Source organism: Lissotriton helveticus, chromosome 3_1 (genome assembly GCF_964261635.1).
Source record: "Lissotriton helveticus chromosome 3_1, aLisHel1.1, whole genome shotgun sequence".
NCBI lineage: Eukaryota > Metazoa > Chordata > Amphibia > Caudata > Salamandridae > Lissotriton > Lissotriton helveticus.
Genome location: NC_136061.1, coordinates 451263733 through 451280800, shown reverse-complemented (window position 1 = coordinate 451280800; position 17068 = coordinate 451263733). Strand labels below are relative to the sequence as shown.

The 17068-nt window shown below is 45.7% G+C and overlaps 1 protein-coding gene across 1 annotated transcript; it reads left to right on the top strand.

The window, feature by feature from the left end:
- The first annotated feature begins 4760 nt into the window (after nucleotides 1–4760).
- LOC144824591 (putative protein ZBED10P) lies at nucleotides 4761–8415 on the top strand. Its single transcript, XM_078683644.1, has 2 exons — nucleotides 4761–5986; nucleotides 8246–8415. The coding sequence occupies exon 1, from the start codon at nucleotides 4830–4832 to the stop codon at nucleotides 5979–5981; it is 1152 nt and encodes a 383-aa protein (XP_078539770.1). The 5' UTR covers nucleotides 4761–4829; the 3' UTR covers nucleotides 5982–5986; nucleotides 8246–8415.
- The last annotated feature ends 8653 nt before the right edge of the window (nucleotides 8416–17068 follow it).

Sequence of the window (17068 nt, the reverse complement as noted above, 5' to 3'; positions counted from 1 at the left end):
GTATGAGTGATGTAGACTTGTGCTTGTTTGATTTGATTTTTTTTTTAACAACAGTATTCAATCCTGGAATGAAATTATTGATGGAGGCCTGTACTTTCATGAGGTCCCAAATTGTAATTTTTTTCTAACATTGCATTTTGTGGAATTTAAAATGTTTCTAATTTTTAAGCCAATATCTGACCCTAGTACCCCATGTAGTTAGTGTGTAGGCATGCATGAGTTCATTGTATTAACTTTCTGTGGTTGGCCTGGCCATGTGTTGGCGGCCATTTAATGTTTCCAGCCACTTTGCTCTTGCCATAGGCCTCCAACCTTGTGGCCTACTCTGGCAGTAGGCCATAGGTACTACTCATAGGGTCATGAAAGTTAATCAACTGTTTTTGTGGTGTACCCTTAATGTGAAAATCATGGATGGCTTGGATTGATATAGAAAATCTTATTTTTATGTGTGGGGTATTTCTGGTTTTGGGTGTGTTTAAACTTTAAATACTCTGTCAATTTCTGCCATTAGGTAACCCTAGGAATACAGCTTGGGTAGTTTTGGTAACTTCGCACCATGTGAGCACGTGAACTTACATTTTTTGTCGTGTTCGCGCACTCAATGTACTTGCTCGGGAACGCGAACACGACTTTTTATTCCGTTCGCGCTGCCGAACATGCCGATTTAGCATTCTCGCGGACAATATGTCCCGAGTTGCATAAAAGTTTCTCAAAAATGTTGCAGGTCTTTCTTGTGCACCTAAAAATTCCTCATTTATGTTATGTTCTCATTTTGGTAGTAGTTTTCTCTTTTTGGAGCATGGACCACTTCCATTTTCTCTCCTCTGTTATTTTTTATTTTTTTTTGGGGTGGGGTGACCAATTTGGGCGGTGGTGTGGTGTGTCCATTTTCTGAAGCAAAGCATTGTCCCTTTGCCATAGGCATTATTGTCTGTCTTCTCTTTCTTGTCATGTTGTTGTTGGTGGCCAGGCCATGTGGTGGCGGCCATTTTGTGTATGCTTCCTTTGTGATTTATTTTGCCATGTTGTTGTTGGTGGCCAGGCCATGTGGTGGAGGCCATTTTGTAAAGTTGTCCATGTTGTTGTTGGTGGCCAGGCCCTATGGTGGTGATCTTTTTGTGTATGCTTCCTTTGTGATTTATTTTGCCATGTTGTTGTTGGTGGCCAGGCCATGTGGTGGAGGCCATTTTGTATATACATCCTTTGTGATTTTGCCATGTTGTTGTTGGTGGCCAGGCCATGTGGTGGCGGCCATTTTGTGTATGCTTCCTTTGTGATATATTTTGCCATGTTGTTGTTGGTGGCCAGGCCATGTGGTGGAGGCCATTTTGTGTATACATCCTTTGTGATTTTGCCATGTTGTTGTTGGTGGCCAGGCCCTATGTCGGCGGCCATTTTGTGTGTCCTTCCTTTGTGCTTTTGCCATAGGCATAGGCCTCCAACCTTGTGGCCTACTCTGGCAGTAGGCCATAGGTACTACTCATAGGGTCATGAAAGTTAATCAACTGTTTTTGTGGTGTACCCTTAATGTGAAAATCATGGATGGCTTGGATTGATATAGAAAATCTTATTTTTATGTGTGGGGTATTTCTGGTTTTGGGTGTGTTTAAACTTTAAATACTCTGTCAATTTCTGCCATTAGGTAACCCTAGGAATACAGCTTGGGTAGTTTTGGTAACTTCGCACCACGTGAGCACGTGAACTTACATTTTTTGTCGTGTTCGCGCACTCAATGTACTTGCTCGGGAACGCGAACACGACTTTTTATTCCGTTCGCGCTGCCGAACATGCCGATTTAGCATTCTCGCGGACAATATGTCCCGAGTTGCATAAAAGTTTCTCAAAAATGTTGCAGGTCTTTCTTGTGCACCCAAAAAAACAGAATTTGTCATTTGGTTGTTGTTTTGGGAGCCTGGGCAGGGGTTTCTTTGTATGTGTTTTTGCGGTGTTATGTTTACAACCTCTGTCTTAGCCATGGGCTATTTATTCCTTGCACATTAACCTGTCATGTGCAGCAGGCATCCTCGTTTTTCTGTCCATATTGGTATCTATAGGCCTGCTTGACTTTATTGGTTCTTTCTGGACTTCATGTGGCCTTTGAGCTGTGGTGCTGCTGGACTGGTATTATTAGTCTTCTGTTTTGTCTTTTATACATTGACCTGTGTGTCTTTCAATTGTTCATGTTGCCTTACTGCTTGTTTGACTGATGTTGTTCTGCCTTCTTTACTTGTAGGTGCACAAAAAAGACTGAGGAGGTGCTGGTTGTTTTTTCATCCATCGCTCGTTCTACCGCCAGACGGACGTCCTTCAGTTGTACGCCACGTGTGGTGTGTGACTCATCTGACCAGACATCTCTGCAATTTGTGCTGCTGTGAGCTGACTGACATCAGAAGAAGATGGGCCCTAAGAAAGCTACCAGGTCCTCCACCACAAAGAAAGTTGCTGCGAAGAAGGAACAGCAGAAGGAAGTGTCACTTAAGTCTGGTATGGACCCCAAAACCTTTTTTGGCACCCCAAAAGGTACGCCTGCAGCAGCGGGGTCTGGGGTGCAAGCTGGGACCAGCACATCTGCATTAGTGGGGGCAAGCCAGCATCCCAGGGCCAAGCACATGATGAGGGTCGAAGAGGTAGCCAGCCTTCTGCTTGCGAGCAGTGATACTGAGCCAGAACTAAACTTATCGCTGTCTCAAAGTAGTACACAATCCACGCAAGATGGAAGTGCTCAACAACCACCGCCAGCAGTAGATGTTCAACAACCACAACCACCGCCCGCAATAGGAGTTGTTCACCCACAACCACAACCACTTCCCGCAACAGTTGTTGAACAACCACAACCACCGCCCGCAACAGTTGTTGTTGAAAAACCCCAGCCCGCAATAGTACTTCCTCAAGAACAACAACCACCATCTCCGCACCAAATAGTAGTAGTTGTTCCTCCCGAAGTCGGGGCAGTTCAGGAAGTAGAGCCTCCTTCCGAGCAAGAAGAAGAGGAAGCCACTTCTGTAGGTGATCTATTTCCTTTGAATTCACCAAGGGAAAGGAGGGTTAGTGCATCGAGTTCTTCGCAAAGCATCCCTTCCGATGACCTTGATACGGATTGGCAGCCACAACTATCTGCGCATTCAAAGGAGAGACATCCCAAGAAGACCATGCTAGGAAAAAGGAAGTTTCCAGGCAGGCTTGAACTTATGGAGGTCGATGTAGGTGAGCAGGATACTGCTGGTGATAAAGACGGGTCTGACACTGTCATCATCACAAGCGTTATTCCTGGTGCAGAGGATGTAGAGACAAACATTTTCACCCTATCCAGAAATGCTGCAATGACTGATGAGCAGGTACCACGCATAACTCCTACACACTCAACACCCACAGTAACACCAGCTCCAATTTTTTCAACAGCGAAGGCCCGGCAGCATCCGACATCCAGCAGAAGCGCCACTTCAACAGAAGGAGGTAGTGGCAGTACTAGGACTGAGCTGTCCCATAGTGAAATTCCACAATCCTCCAGTCCATCCGGCATTGGCAGTGGGTCCTCCTCTTCCTATGGCAGGAGACAAAAGTTTACCTCCCCAGTGTGGGACTTCTTTACGGTTCACCCAGTTCAGGAGAACATTGCTGTATGCACCATTTGTCATGCCAATGTTAGTCGTGGTAAGCTTGGTACAAACTATGGGACTGGAGGCCAAACGACCCATTTGAAAAAAACACACGTGATCAGGTGGGAGAACCACCTTGCAAGCTTAAAAAATGTTAGCACTCGTGTTGGTGGGGATACAGTGGTACAAGGTCCACTCATGGTTGATCAGGAGGTAGAAGAAGAGGGAGACGATGACCTTCTATCTAGGAGTGGTACACAATCGACCCCTGTCGCCAGCACTGGAGTGGTAAAGACCACATCCTCCGCATCTGCAACTTCTCAGTGGCACCAGAGTCAGCTGGAAACACCAAGGAGTGCAAAGTCTGCGATGCAAGGTGGTCCGTCTAGCACAACTCAAAGACATGCAAAGCAGCTTACCATTCCTAGCATGTTAAGGCAGGAGGGAAAGTACGAGCGGAACCACCCAGTAGCACGTTTATACAATGCCAAACTTGCGAAAATGTTAGCACTGGACCTTCTCCCATTTTCATTTGTTGAGGCTGTTGGATTTCTGGAATTAGTGGCAACCCTCTGCCCAAAATGGAACGTTCCCAGTCGCTACTATTTTGCCCGAGTGGCTGTTCCAGCACTACACCACGATGTGCTGGAATTGATTGGGAAAGCCTTACAACAGAGTGTTGTCCATTGTATCCACCTGACAACAGACATGTGGAGCAGTTGCGATGCTACAGATTTCATGTGCATCACCGCACACTGGATCTCTTTTGCAGGTGTTAAAGACAAGTTAACTTCAGGCCTCCGTGACGTTGCTGGAATTTTTAATGATACGCGCAGACATGCAACTATAGCCATGTTTGGTATGGACAAAAGTCATACTGCTGAAAATATTTTGTCTGACTTTAATGACAAGGTCTTTGAATGGCTGAAACCAAGAGGCCTTAAGATTGGTTTTGTTTCCACCGACAATGGCAGTAATGTAGTGAAGGCAATGAGAGAAGGACATTATTTCAGGGTACCCTGTTTGGCACACTGCATAAACTTAGTCGTGCAAGACTTTCTGAAAAATGAAGCCAAAGTCAGCAACATAATGGCCATCTGCAGAAGAATATGCACGCACTTTAACCATTCTTTCAAAGGACGGAAGCTGCTACAGGTCATTCAGCAAGAGCATAGGTTGCCAGTCAAAGCACTGATACAGGAGGTCCCAACACGTTGGAACTCAACTTATTTCATGCTTGAGCGTCTCTTTGAGCAGTACATCCCACTGAATGCTTATGTCATGTCAAGAAGATTAGGGGATCCTACTGTTAATCTTAAAGCCCTGACCATTGAGATGTGGCAGTGGGACCTCATTAAATGCATCACAGAGATGCTACAACCCTTTGAGGTCTTCACACGTGCAGTTAGCAGGGAGGACTGTACTATGGGCCAAGCCATCCCATTGTTGTACATGCTTGAGCAACAGGTGAAGGAGGTCTGTGAAACATACGAAGGTGACGAACAAAAAGTTGATGCATATACCTTAGCCAAGGGCTTAGTCAACCGCTTGTGTGAAAATGTAAGGCTCAACAATATTGTGTCAGGTGAACATTACATAACTGCAACTATCTTGGATCCACGGTACAAATTATTTGTCAGCAGTAACGAAGTAATTCCATTTTCAGATGAGGATGTTGACAAGTACAAAACTTCCATAGCTGCGGAAGCTAATGAGTTAGAAACTGAACGGCTGTTACTTAAAGGCCTGCCACTGCCAGCCCAGGCCAGTCCAAGTACTCCTGACGCAAGTTCTTCACAGCGTGAGAGCAGTGCGTCTGCTTTCCAGCAGGCACCAACAGTACCAAAAGCAGCACCTACACGATCTGATTCAGCAGACCCAACCAAAAGCATAACTGCTTTTTTTCTACAGAAAGGGATGGGTAAGTCCGTTGCTGTTGCAAAGGGAAAAGAGGACCAGCAAAGCCGAGCACCAATGAACATTGAGCGGATGGTTCAGGCCTATCTGGATGACACAACAGAGGTGTTCATGGAGCAAAGCCCATTGGTCTATTGGTATGAAAGAAGGAGACAGTGGCCAGTGCTGAGCAGGCTGGCGATAAAGTATCTGGCTTGTCCTGTAGCCAGTGTCTCCTCTGAGCGGGTTTTCAGTGCTGCTGGTGCCATTGTCACATCGAAAAGGACTAGTCTCTCCCCCAAAAGCGTGGAGCGGCTGACAATGATAAAAATGAATCAACGCTTCATACCACCAGACTATCAAGTACGTGAATCACCGCCGGATGAAGAAAGCGAGTGTGAAGAAGACGTCCTCACTACTGGGTTACATGACCTACTTCTGTCTGAACGCACAGAGTTTGAGGACGAGCTCCTCTTCCCTGACAACTAGGACAGGTATGTTAAAGGAATGATGCAATGCATTGCATAGGATTGTTTAGCCGACTCTGAGCAAATGTGCATGGAATTAAAGTATACTAGTAGTAACTTCAGACTCACGTGATGGGCAATTTTCCCATGTTATTTAATAATATAAATTATTTATGCACTTGTGACCCTACTACTACAGGTGCAGTCAGTACTTAATTTATCGTTCGTAGTGCATGTTCATGTTGCACAACGTACATTATTTGGTGAAACAGTCCCCCCTCCACCCCCCCAACAAACACAAATGAACTTCAAATGTTTTCTTGTGAAAATAATATCTTTGTTTTATTTTTATATTTTAATAATGATAATAGAAAAATAAAATATATAACAAATGTAACCCCCTGACCCAGAGCTGTCCCTACCCTCCCCTAACCCCAACCAAATTTCAACCCAAATGTACACCCCAACTCCCACATCCCACCCACCAACAAAAGGATTAAAAAAGGGGCAAAAAACAGGGTCCATTTCAAAGCCGGCGGGCTTTCAGGTGTTTGTCCACCAGTATCTTGACACGCTCCTCTAGACCGTCCTCCTGCTTCTTCCGCTCCTCCTCCAACTTCGCTACCCGGCGGAGAATCTTTGCTTTGAAATCACGGCACCTACACTTGCATGCATGTTGTTGTTGTTGTTGTTGTGGGGGGGCCGCCGAAGATGTAACAATGCGGCGGCGGGCGGCTGCCTGACCACGGCGACGTAGTCCTGCAGGCTTGGGGCCCGGGGCATTGGAAGAGGCAGCAGCTGCTGCCGCCGCCTCCTCCTCCTCCTCCTCGGCCTGATCCACCAGCCGGCGGTAGGCCTCTACAATTGCCTGCAGTTTCCGCTGCCGGGCCCGGACTGCCAACTCCTTCCTGGTTGGTTTTTGGGAAGGAGTAACTATAAAGAAAGAAACAGAATTGTTAATCCAAACTCCCCGCAAATCAAGAACACAACATTGATTCAACACATAGTGGGCGGCACAGTAGCACTAGCAAGCAAGCTGAGTACCAGAAATTGTGTTGCGTCTATCTTGAACATTCTACAGCCTCTATTAATTTTTCGGACTTTTTGTCACGGCTTTATGCCTGCCCTATTAGCATGGGTGTACTTCAACGGTCACACACATTAGAACGAACACCTGTCTTTTACATATCTCCTTTTGTTCCGGGAAGGCGGGAACACTCTCAAAGTAACATTAATTAACAGGGGGCAGCTAGTAGCACATGTCTAGTAAAGACTATAATACTTTATACCGCGCAACAAACCTTATTTGGTTTGTGTTTCACCAGCAACGACCCATGCACCCAGTCGTCCCCTCCTTCCCTTGCCTTTGGGTTTGCCCAAAACACCGCTGCTGCTGAGACTATCCACTAACCACCGGTATTGGGTGTGTCTCCCAACCACGCTGGCAGCTGTGTTTTCCCCTTTACATGCTTTAACAACAACCCATGCATCCGACTGCTATCAGGCACTTGCATTACTGTAGTGGTAATGCTTAGCATGCTAATGACAAGTAAAGGTAACATCATATATTTTCCAGTAGAGTACAGTGAGAAAGTTTTCCCCTCCCACCAAGTAATGCAGATCACTATTGAATGTAACTTACCATCGCCCGCCGCTGTTGGCTCCCCCCCCACTGCTGCTGGTGTAGGTGCCTCTGTTCCTCCTGTCCCCGCCGGGAGCGCTGAAGCTGCGCCGCTGTCCCCGTCGGCACTGGTCGATGGTAAGGGTTCTGCACCTATAAAAATAAGTACGCCTTTTTAGATGGATGCACAGCCCCCTTTGTACTTGTTCACCAAGAATGGAGTTCTTCAAAACAGTTAAGTCCAACGTACGTAATCAGTATGAGTCCACATTGCATAGTACAGCAGAGTCACTACACATATTATTAGCATTCATTGTTATGGTATGGTACCCAAGCTCATCTCATCTGTCCTGCTACTCTAGTCCTTGGAAATTGGAAGTGAACTATGTAACCTTTGTACATCAATGTATCCAGTTTTGCGCATGTGTTAACTCGCAGCTTGTTGCGCAGTACGAGAAGACGCTCTGGGGCAACACATCATTGTTCAATGCATACACCTGAAGAGGTGGGAAAGTAAAAGGGCCCGTATTTAAGTTTTCTATGTGGATTGTGGGATAGAGTTTGCTTACAGGTTACAACTTCTTTTTAGCATGGCTGCATAAAACTGGCATAAATGTATTTAATACTGTCTAACGTGCACCACTTTTGTCATTATTTTTCGGCAGGTGAGAAGATTGCCTTCTACGAAGCGGACATTTCCATAGCTTACAAAAAAAGAGGAATATCTGACCAGTATACGTTGGTGAGAGGTCTCCGATAGTTGCCACATTTCCCTATTGTGCACTAGTAGCTGTACAAATGTTGATTACTTTATTATGCCTGTTTTAACTCTGGATTTTTTCTGATGGGCCCTTCAACGTATTGGACGGAAGCACTTAAAAACATTGATGTTACTTACTTACTTCTAACAAAATAAAGCTTTTGAATGACCACTTTGACTCTGAAGTTTATTTTCAGTGTCTGTTGTCTTAGAGACTCACACGAGTGAGTGAGCAAAAGGGGGTTTCTTAGGTAACGGTTTGTGTCCTAAAAGCATTCGGCATCTTGGTATTGGGGTTCAGGAGTGTGATTTGAACAATAGACCAATGACTCAGGCCATATAGGCTGACGTTCAGTGAATTGTGCGTTCCTCAGAGTTCTGTGACTGAGGTGTAAGTAAGGTCCAACCTGCCTATCAGTACCAACAACATCCAATTTTCGTGTGCATAGTTACATAGTTGTGTAATATGTATATAACTCCATAGGAGATAGAAGAATACCCACAAGACTAGTAGTGGTATACTAACGTTTACAAAAATACTAGACAAACATCATTCTGGATGCCTACTTGGTTGCTGTCAATTGACAAAGCACTGCAGACACATTACAGAGGAAAAAACAAGCACTGTTGGACTTACTGGGGACAGCAGCAGGATCCTCAGTAGAGGAGCTCTGTGTAACTGGTGGTTCACCCGCCGACTCGGTCCCTGTATTCTGCTTGCCCCTGGGTTCTGTGGTTCATGTAAAAATTAAAATAATAAACAAAGATAAAAACATTGAGTGATGTGAAACATAGACATCATTGCAAATCACACTGCTACAGTGGAACAGAGCCGGAGGCAACAAATCCATGCCAGGGGCCGCAACGCAAATATGTATCCATCCTTAGAGTATTATTAAATTAAGGATATCTATTGGTGCGGTGGCCCCTGAAGTTTGGTGCCCCTGTGCAGTTGCACAGCTTGCACATGCCCCCTAGAGCCGGCCCTGGCTGAGGTAAGAAGAACAAAGTAACGTTAGCATTCTTTGCAAGAAAAGGATTCCATTCATGCAGAAGAGAAGGCCGTGAAAAAAATGCTACAATATGCAAACAACGTACAATTATCCATCCACCGCTATTTCACTGACGGACAAAGGAAGGACAAGACTCTATTAATAGCATTAACTAACTTCAGTTCTCAGCAATAAAGAAAATCTCACATCAATAAACAGCAACAGCTAGCGCCAAGTTGAAACAACACGCAAGAGCCAGTGAAGAAGAAGAACACTGTCATACAATGACAGTAGATATACCGGAATACATCGCAAATGTAACTAGGGGCAACAGTCATCGCGTTACTTATTCAGCCAATATTTACAAAGATACAATAACAATATTTATACAACTATATATATATATATGTATATATATATATATATATATATAATCTATATGTATATAAATATATATATATATATATATATATATATATATATATATATATATATATATATATATATATATATACACACTTTATTTTTGGGGTAGCCACTCACCAAGACCCACAACCTCCACACCAAGCAGGTCCAACAGGTCCTGCTCCCGGTCCAAAATGTCGGCCCAGCGGTGGGACAGCTGATGGTGGGTACGCCGGATACCGGAGCAGCGGAAGACTGCACGGCGCACCTTCGCCCACCGCCGGAGACGCTCTTCAATGCGCTGGTATCCGGAGCCGGGCCTGCCGCCTGCTGCCAAAGTCAAGGGGAGGTGACGTTGGATAAAAAAGACCAGGGCGGCCACCTCCTCCTCCCCAAAAAGTTGGCGGGGCGTCACTCCTGCCGGGCGCATTCTGCCGCAAGGCAGCCTGGTTTTTTTAGGCACAGCCGCCTTGCCCTTTGAGCCGCCGATTCTGCTGGCACCCTTCACCATGGTTCTGGGTGGAGGGGAGAAGGAAAGTTGAAGACAAAAAGGTTAGGGGAAGAAAGAAGAAAGATAAAAGAAGGAAGTAATATAAAACAAGAGAAAAGTTGCAAAAAAAGTGGTAAAAGTAAAAATAAAATGAGAAATATAAACCTAGGCACAGACAGAAATAGGTAAGAAGTAAAGAAAGTTAGAAAAACTGAGGGAAAAGACCAGGATGGAAGAGATAGGAGTGAGATGCTGAAGTAGGCCCAAAACCATAGCCAGAGTGTGAAATCGAAGATGGCTCTGCCCGTCGCGACCGCCGCGGTAAGTTCGCGCGATATTTGACGCGATCACGCACTTTGGCAGTGCGAACGAGAAGATGAGTTCCCGAACATGTCTAACACAACGCGAACACGTTACTTGTGACCCGGAACCGGAAATAAGGGAACGCAAGCGGGCGGGACAAACCTCATTGAGTAACTTAGCGCGCTAGCTATTGCGAGCATGCAGGCAGCGCCCCGAACACGCGCACCGCGCTCCCGAAGACGAAAAGCGGCGCGCGAACGGGTCTAGCAAGCTACTACGCATGTCCGCGGAGCTACACGTAGCTCGCGGAGTGCAAGTGCGTCTTCGCGTAGCTTCGCGGAGTGCGGCTACGCGAACTACGCCCAGGGTTAATTTTGACCCTCTCCTTAAATAGAATGAGAGGATTACCGTTAGAATTGAGCATTATCCCCAAATCACCCTGATGCAACCAACTGATGAGACAGTGGCCCCTCCTTGAAACATAAATCTTCCCAGAAACCAATCTGTTTTTATACTCGATCAAATTTGCAAACTTACATGAAGATGCAAGTTTCCTTAAATCTGCCATATAACTTTTAACTGACTCCTCATCCCTTTGTGTCCTTTTGTCAAAATGGTGTCTGTCTAATATTGTACTAACTTTTAGTAAAAAATGTTTGTCAATTTTTTTATACAAATTTCATATTCATTCAGAACTTCAGCTTCCATAGCTATATGGAAGATGATCAAAAATGTCATGTGATTCAGAACCAAGGCAGTGACGTATAAGGAGGCCTCTCTCTCTGCACTTAATGATGTCCCACACACCTTGGCATATCTGTCAAAACTTTTTTCAATTTCTACCATTTGATGGGAGTAGTGCCTGGACAAGACATGAAGAATGTTTGTGCAGTAATGTCCTGAATCACTGTCGATGTAAACAACTATGAACAACACACCAAAAAAATGTAGAGTACAGTAGAAACCAACTATGACTCAGAAGGTGTGTGTATAACAGCAGATAGATGTAGTAGTTGTGCCATGCCAAGAATTTAAAGAGTACGTGCCACTGAAGATTGAATCCACTAGAGAAACGATGGTATTACTGCAAATAGTGTGCATCACTGAAAACAAGACATGAACCCTCCACAAGGCAGATTGGAACACCAAAGATCCACAGGCTAAATTAAAGAAAAGATGGTATTACTGCAAATAGTGTGCGTCACTGAAAACAACAATACATGAACCCTCCATGAGGCAGATTGGAGCACCAAAGATCCACAGGCTAAATTCACCAGATAAACGAAAATATTACTGCAAATAGTGTGCGTGTCACTGAAAATGACAAGCACATAAGCCTTACACTAGGCAAGTTGTCGCACAAGTGTCAAAAGTATTTACTATAAATAGTGTGAAAGTCACAGAAAATGACAAGAACATTGGCCATACACAAAAGCATTCCTGTAAATAGTGTGATTGTCCTGAAATGACAAGCACAGAAGTCTTACACAAAGCAAGTTGGCCCACAAGTGTCAAAAGTATTTACTGGAATAGTGTGCGTGTCACTGAAAATGACAAGCACATAAGCCATTTACGAGGCAAGTTAGCGCACTGGTGGTTCTTAGGAGTAGATCACGCCCATTGAGAAATCCAGCAGCAGGATGCAGAAGAGAATGCTGCTACAAGAAGCCCGCTAATAAGTCAGTGCGGTTCCAAGTTGGCCGGGAGAAGAGAGAGGCGAGCAACGAGAACCTAAGGCAGGAACCTCCATGGAAGAGAGAGAGGTGAGTCTCACTTAGCTGCGATAAGGACACATTTCTTCATAAACTCTGAGTAATCAATAAACTGCGCCACGAAAAACTGGTAGCGCGCTACGGTTCAGCATTAGCGCACTTCGCAGGCTCCGCGCTCGAGCCTGATAACAATACAGTTCAGCACAAGCGCACTTCAAAGGCTCCGCGCTTGAGTCAGAGAATGACACACAAATAATTATTAACAGTTTTTTCCACCAGGCAGTTTCACAACGACTACGCCAGTGTGGTATCCTAAATGAAGCACTTCACTGGATTCACAGAGTTGATTTGACAGTTCAGGTTTATTCCACATAAAAGATCTAACCCATCACCAACAGTTGCTGAGGGTCAACTACCACAGCTTTAACAACCTCCTTCAGCCTCTCTATGACATAGCCTATGACATACATAGCATTCCACTGACACATAATGTTCCTCTGAGGGAAGTGCAATGCCACGCATTGTGTTCTATGAAGGTGCATGCCACAATAGCCATCACCAAGCTTCAAGTAACCACACAACCTTGAAGCATATTGTGATGGGTCCCAATTGCAAACATATTTATGATTGCACTACACCTGACTAGTTGTGGCTATGCATTCTGCCCTCATGAACCACAAATTATAAGCTACACTTGGTGGTAAAGACTATGTGCAATTGCAATGTGCTCCGTGGCAGGGGCTGTCCTCTGGTCTGCTGCACTGCAAAGGGTCCAGTACAGGGGCTTATCAGGCACCAGGAGGCTCCCCATGCTTGGCTGAAGCTCTGACTGGGGCCCTGGCAGGCCCTTGGAATGGAGGCTACCTATCTGGGCTCTGTCCTGCGGTACGCTCATGGCCCTTGTGTGGGCCTTGTGGGCCCTCCTATCCTGGGCTATGTCCTCCATTCTGCCAATTGGTCAAGCAGCCTTGACGGGCTCCCACGGTCCTCACCTGCTCAGACAGGTCCTAGAGCACTGACAGGGCCTCTGGGTGGGCACTTCCACACTCAGCTCTGTACTCCGGCTTTCGGTGATACTAAGGGCCTGTTAAGGAGGTCCTTCAGGCCCAGAGAAGCTCTGAATGTGGCTCCGGCTGGCCCTTGCGGTGGCTGGAGTGGGTCCTCTCCTGTTCGGGGCTCCATCCCGCATGGCCAAGTCCTCAGGACAGGGTCGCATGGACCCGAGGAGGTATCCTCTGTGTGGCCCGGGTCCTTGACCGGGTGCCAGCCGGCCGTTGGCTGGGGCCCCCCATCTTGTGCCCTGTCCTTGGGCCAACCACAAGAGAAAGTGCCCTGGACAAGGTCCCAGAGGCCGGGGGAGGCCTCTTCAATGTGGCCTGTCCCAGGTGCTCTGACTGAGCCCCGGGTCAGAAATATGTCAGGGGCCCCCCTAGCAGCCTTGTGCCTGAGACCCAGCAGGTGCTCCGAGCACCCGGGGTGCAAAGTCCCCATCTCCTCCAAGGACAAGCATAAGCCCTTTCAGTAAGGAACAGTGCAACCTTAGGGCGATCCCTTGGGAATTAGGTCACATGCAATGCTGGGCAATAGCTCGTCCAGATGGCCGAGCTACCCTGAAAGTCCTGATGAGGGCTCATTTGGAGAACAGGAGTCTTTATAGAAGGCAGGTATTACTGTAAGGGTTTTGGAGTACGCTGGTCTGTAAAATGAGTTGTGGAAGCTTGCAAAGTTCTAAGTGCGCAGACAGGCTCGCAGGGCTGGAACAAGTCAGTGGTTGGAGCTTCTTGTCGTGCAGGGATTGGCTCTTCTTTGTCCTCTTCTTCATAGGTCATCTGTAATCCAGCGACTAAGGTTTAGGGGTCCCTTGTATATCCTCTCTCTCTGTGGAGGGGGCATATTCCTAACCCTATTGGCTACAGTCCTCCAAAACAATATGGAAGATTCTGAAAGGAGGGGGTGCGGGTCACTTCAGTTTAGGGGTGGCAATGGCTGAGAGAGGACACACTTGCTTACCAATTTTCCAAGGGACATTGCTGCCAAAAATGCTATGTTAAATAGTTTTATTAAGCGCTTAAATACCCCAGTGTGTCTTGGCGCTGGCTACATATGCGGCATGAAGAGTCAAGGAGGAGGAATTTATAAAGAATTGAACAACTAAGTCTTGAGGGTCTTCCTAAACACCAAGAGATTAGAAGACGTATTGATGCTAACTACAGGCTTTTGAAGCTCCCAGCACAAAGCTGCAGCCACCCCACGCCACATATTTAAATCTGGGCACAATCACGTATTTGGCAGTAGAGAATCTTAAGGGTCTGTTAGCAGTATACCAGTTGAAATTATTTTTTTAGAACACAGGGCCTTGACTGTGTAGTGCTTTGTATACGATGCACAGAGCGTTGAAAGACACGATCTGCCTGATGGGCAGCCATAGCAGCTTTCTTGTGGGTTTGGCTACCGAGTGGTGTTTTGGGACCTTGAGTAGGAGAAAGGTAGTGGTGTTTCGATGAGTTTGGACTTCGCTGAGCACATGTTGATGTGTATTCAAGTACAGACCGTTAAAGTTGTCAAGCCTTGATAGCGCAAGGTAGGTGACCACTGTTTCCTGAAGATGTTGTGGGATAAAAAGTAGTAACTTCTTTATCAGTTGAGGGTGCTTTTGCCCCTAAATTGACATGCTAAGTACTTTGGTACATCTACAATAGGGTACTGGTGTACTCTTGTAAGTCTCTAGTGTATGATGCTAAAGTACCCAAGGCATCAACACACCAGGGGTCCCAGGGGCTGTAGCCTATATTGTGCCACCCATAGAAGTCCACTTAAACTGTGACTACAGGCTTGCCATTGCAGCCTGTGTGAGTTGGTGTTTGCACCTCTTACTACAGATATGTTTCCTAATATCTGAGATCACTGCACTAAAAACTTAGAAGCCACGCCTATGGCAGGCTCTTTAGTCCTGAGGGCAGAGTGCTTGGTTATAAGTGTGAGGGTTTCCCTGCATTCACAGGGCCCCCCTACAAACCCCAGAATTGATCTCCAGGCCTTGTAAGTGTTGTCAGCCATGTTTAGGTATATAGAAGACATCAGCCATTAAGAGATGTCTAACAATACAGTGGCTGCCCCAAACTCAGTCAAGTTTGGCATCAAACATGTTGACATAATACCAAACATCGATACAGTGCTGGAATTATGATACCATGTACTGGGGGGCTCTGTTGGGGCCTATCTGTACTCCTGGTAACAGCCTTTCTGGGTCTGCAAGCAAGCTAGTGCTGCTGCCGATCACAGACTAAAGGTGTGAGGAGTTCACAGAGTCCTACTATGCAGAATTCTCTGGAGTAAAAAGAAAACATCCTCCACACTATGCGGGTGCCGGTGCACCCCGTTTGCTTTGCATCCGCACGCTCCAAAATCGCACGTGAATGGCACTACACAGTTCTCAAGTGTGTTCTTGCATTCTAAATCATGCACGAACAGCACCACTCGGTCCACATGGGGCCGGGCATCTTGTTTTTTGTTATCTGATATGGTGCTGGGCCTAAATTATATCTGTCCTTAATCTTTGTACTCCTTTATTAATTTCTAGCCCTAATTTGAATTTTTTTATATTAGTGTGAGTCTTTGTGTATTTTATGTTTTGTGTAAATATTTTTGTATTTTTGTGAATTTATTTCCCCTTCTTTCCTTATTTATTTCTTCACCTTTACTTCCTTTTCCTCCTTATTATTTCTACCCCACCCAGTGCCAAGGCAGAGGGACGACTTCCTTGAGGGTGGCGCTGCCACCTAGGTGTTCAGCCCCAGCCGATCTTTCGAGATGAGGTGGTGGCAGCACTATTTTCTTTTTGCGCCGTGCCACCTGCCCTCAATGCTGGCAGCAGGCAGGAGCATCGGCGGTGCTGGGGGATGGTGCCCTGGTGTTTGCGGAGCACCAGCCAGGTTCGGGGCACCTCCCAACAGCTAACGCACCACTGGGCAGACCTTCTGAAAAAGGGACGGGACCTGCTTGACCTGCTAGGCATCGTGTTACAGGACTCGGTGAGTATTAGTTATTTGTTCTGTTTGCATTGTACAATGCTAACAATTTCTTTCTGAATACCATGCTGCTCACACTCAGAAGCAAGTTATGTTTAGTTTACGCTGGTATATTATTGTAGAACCCAGTTCTAGGCAGGTGCTCACTCATCAGGTGCTTGCTTTGGCTGATTAATTAAGAAACTTGTAGACTTTTCTCCTGTCACTATAGTGAATCACTAAGTAGCGCGTTCTCTCTGTGACTTTGTAAATGTAGCTAGTACAGTTCCAGGTTATTGTATTAAATTCACAGTGCTGATGTGAAGTATGCATCTATGCATTGCAAAAACGGGAGACTAAGTTGGCTCATCAATGGTGTTGAGAAATGGGAAAAAATAGAAGCAAAGATCATTCACTGCAATACATTAGTTCCAAATGTAGTTTTTGTTAAGGAAATTTTTAATATGGGTCTAATGACAGTCATTAGACTCGAGTCAAAGCTGCTAGTACTATAGGTGATCTGTTTTAGTGACTGCATTTGCTTTTCATAAAACATTTTGTGTAAATTGTAAACTGAATCACTATTCTATTTTGATTTATCTTCCTAATTTCTTTCATTAACACCCAAGGGCAAGAAGAAGGACATTTCTGAGGGTCTGGGAGAAGCTAGTCAGCTGGCGCCAACCGCCAGAGCTGTAGCCAAGGGCTCTGCTGATCCCAGTTAGTCTGTTTATGATTGTTGTGGTCTTCCTAGGTTGGAATCTTGAGGTCTTGGAATGTTGTTGCTGTCTATTGTGAAGATTCAAATAACAGGAAATA

Bases quoted from the DNA above. Each gene is read 5' to 3' on its own strand.
- LOC144824591 (XM_078683644.1), top strand. From the start codon at position 4,830: ATGCTTGAGCGTCTCTTTGAGCAGTACATCCCACTGAATGCTTATGTC.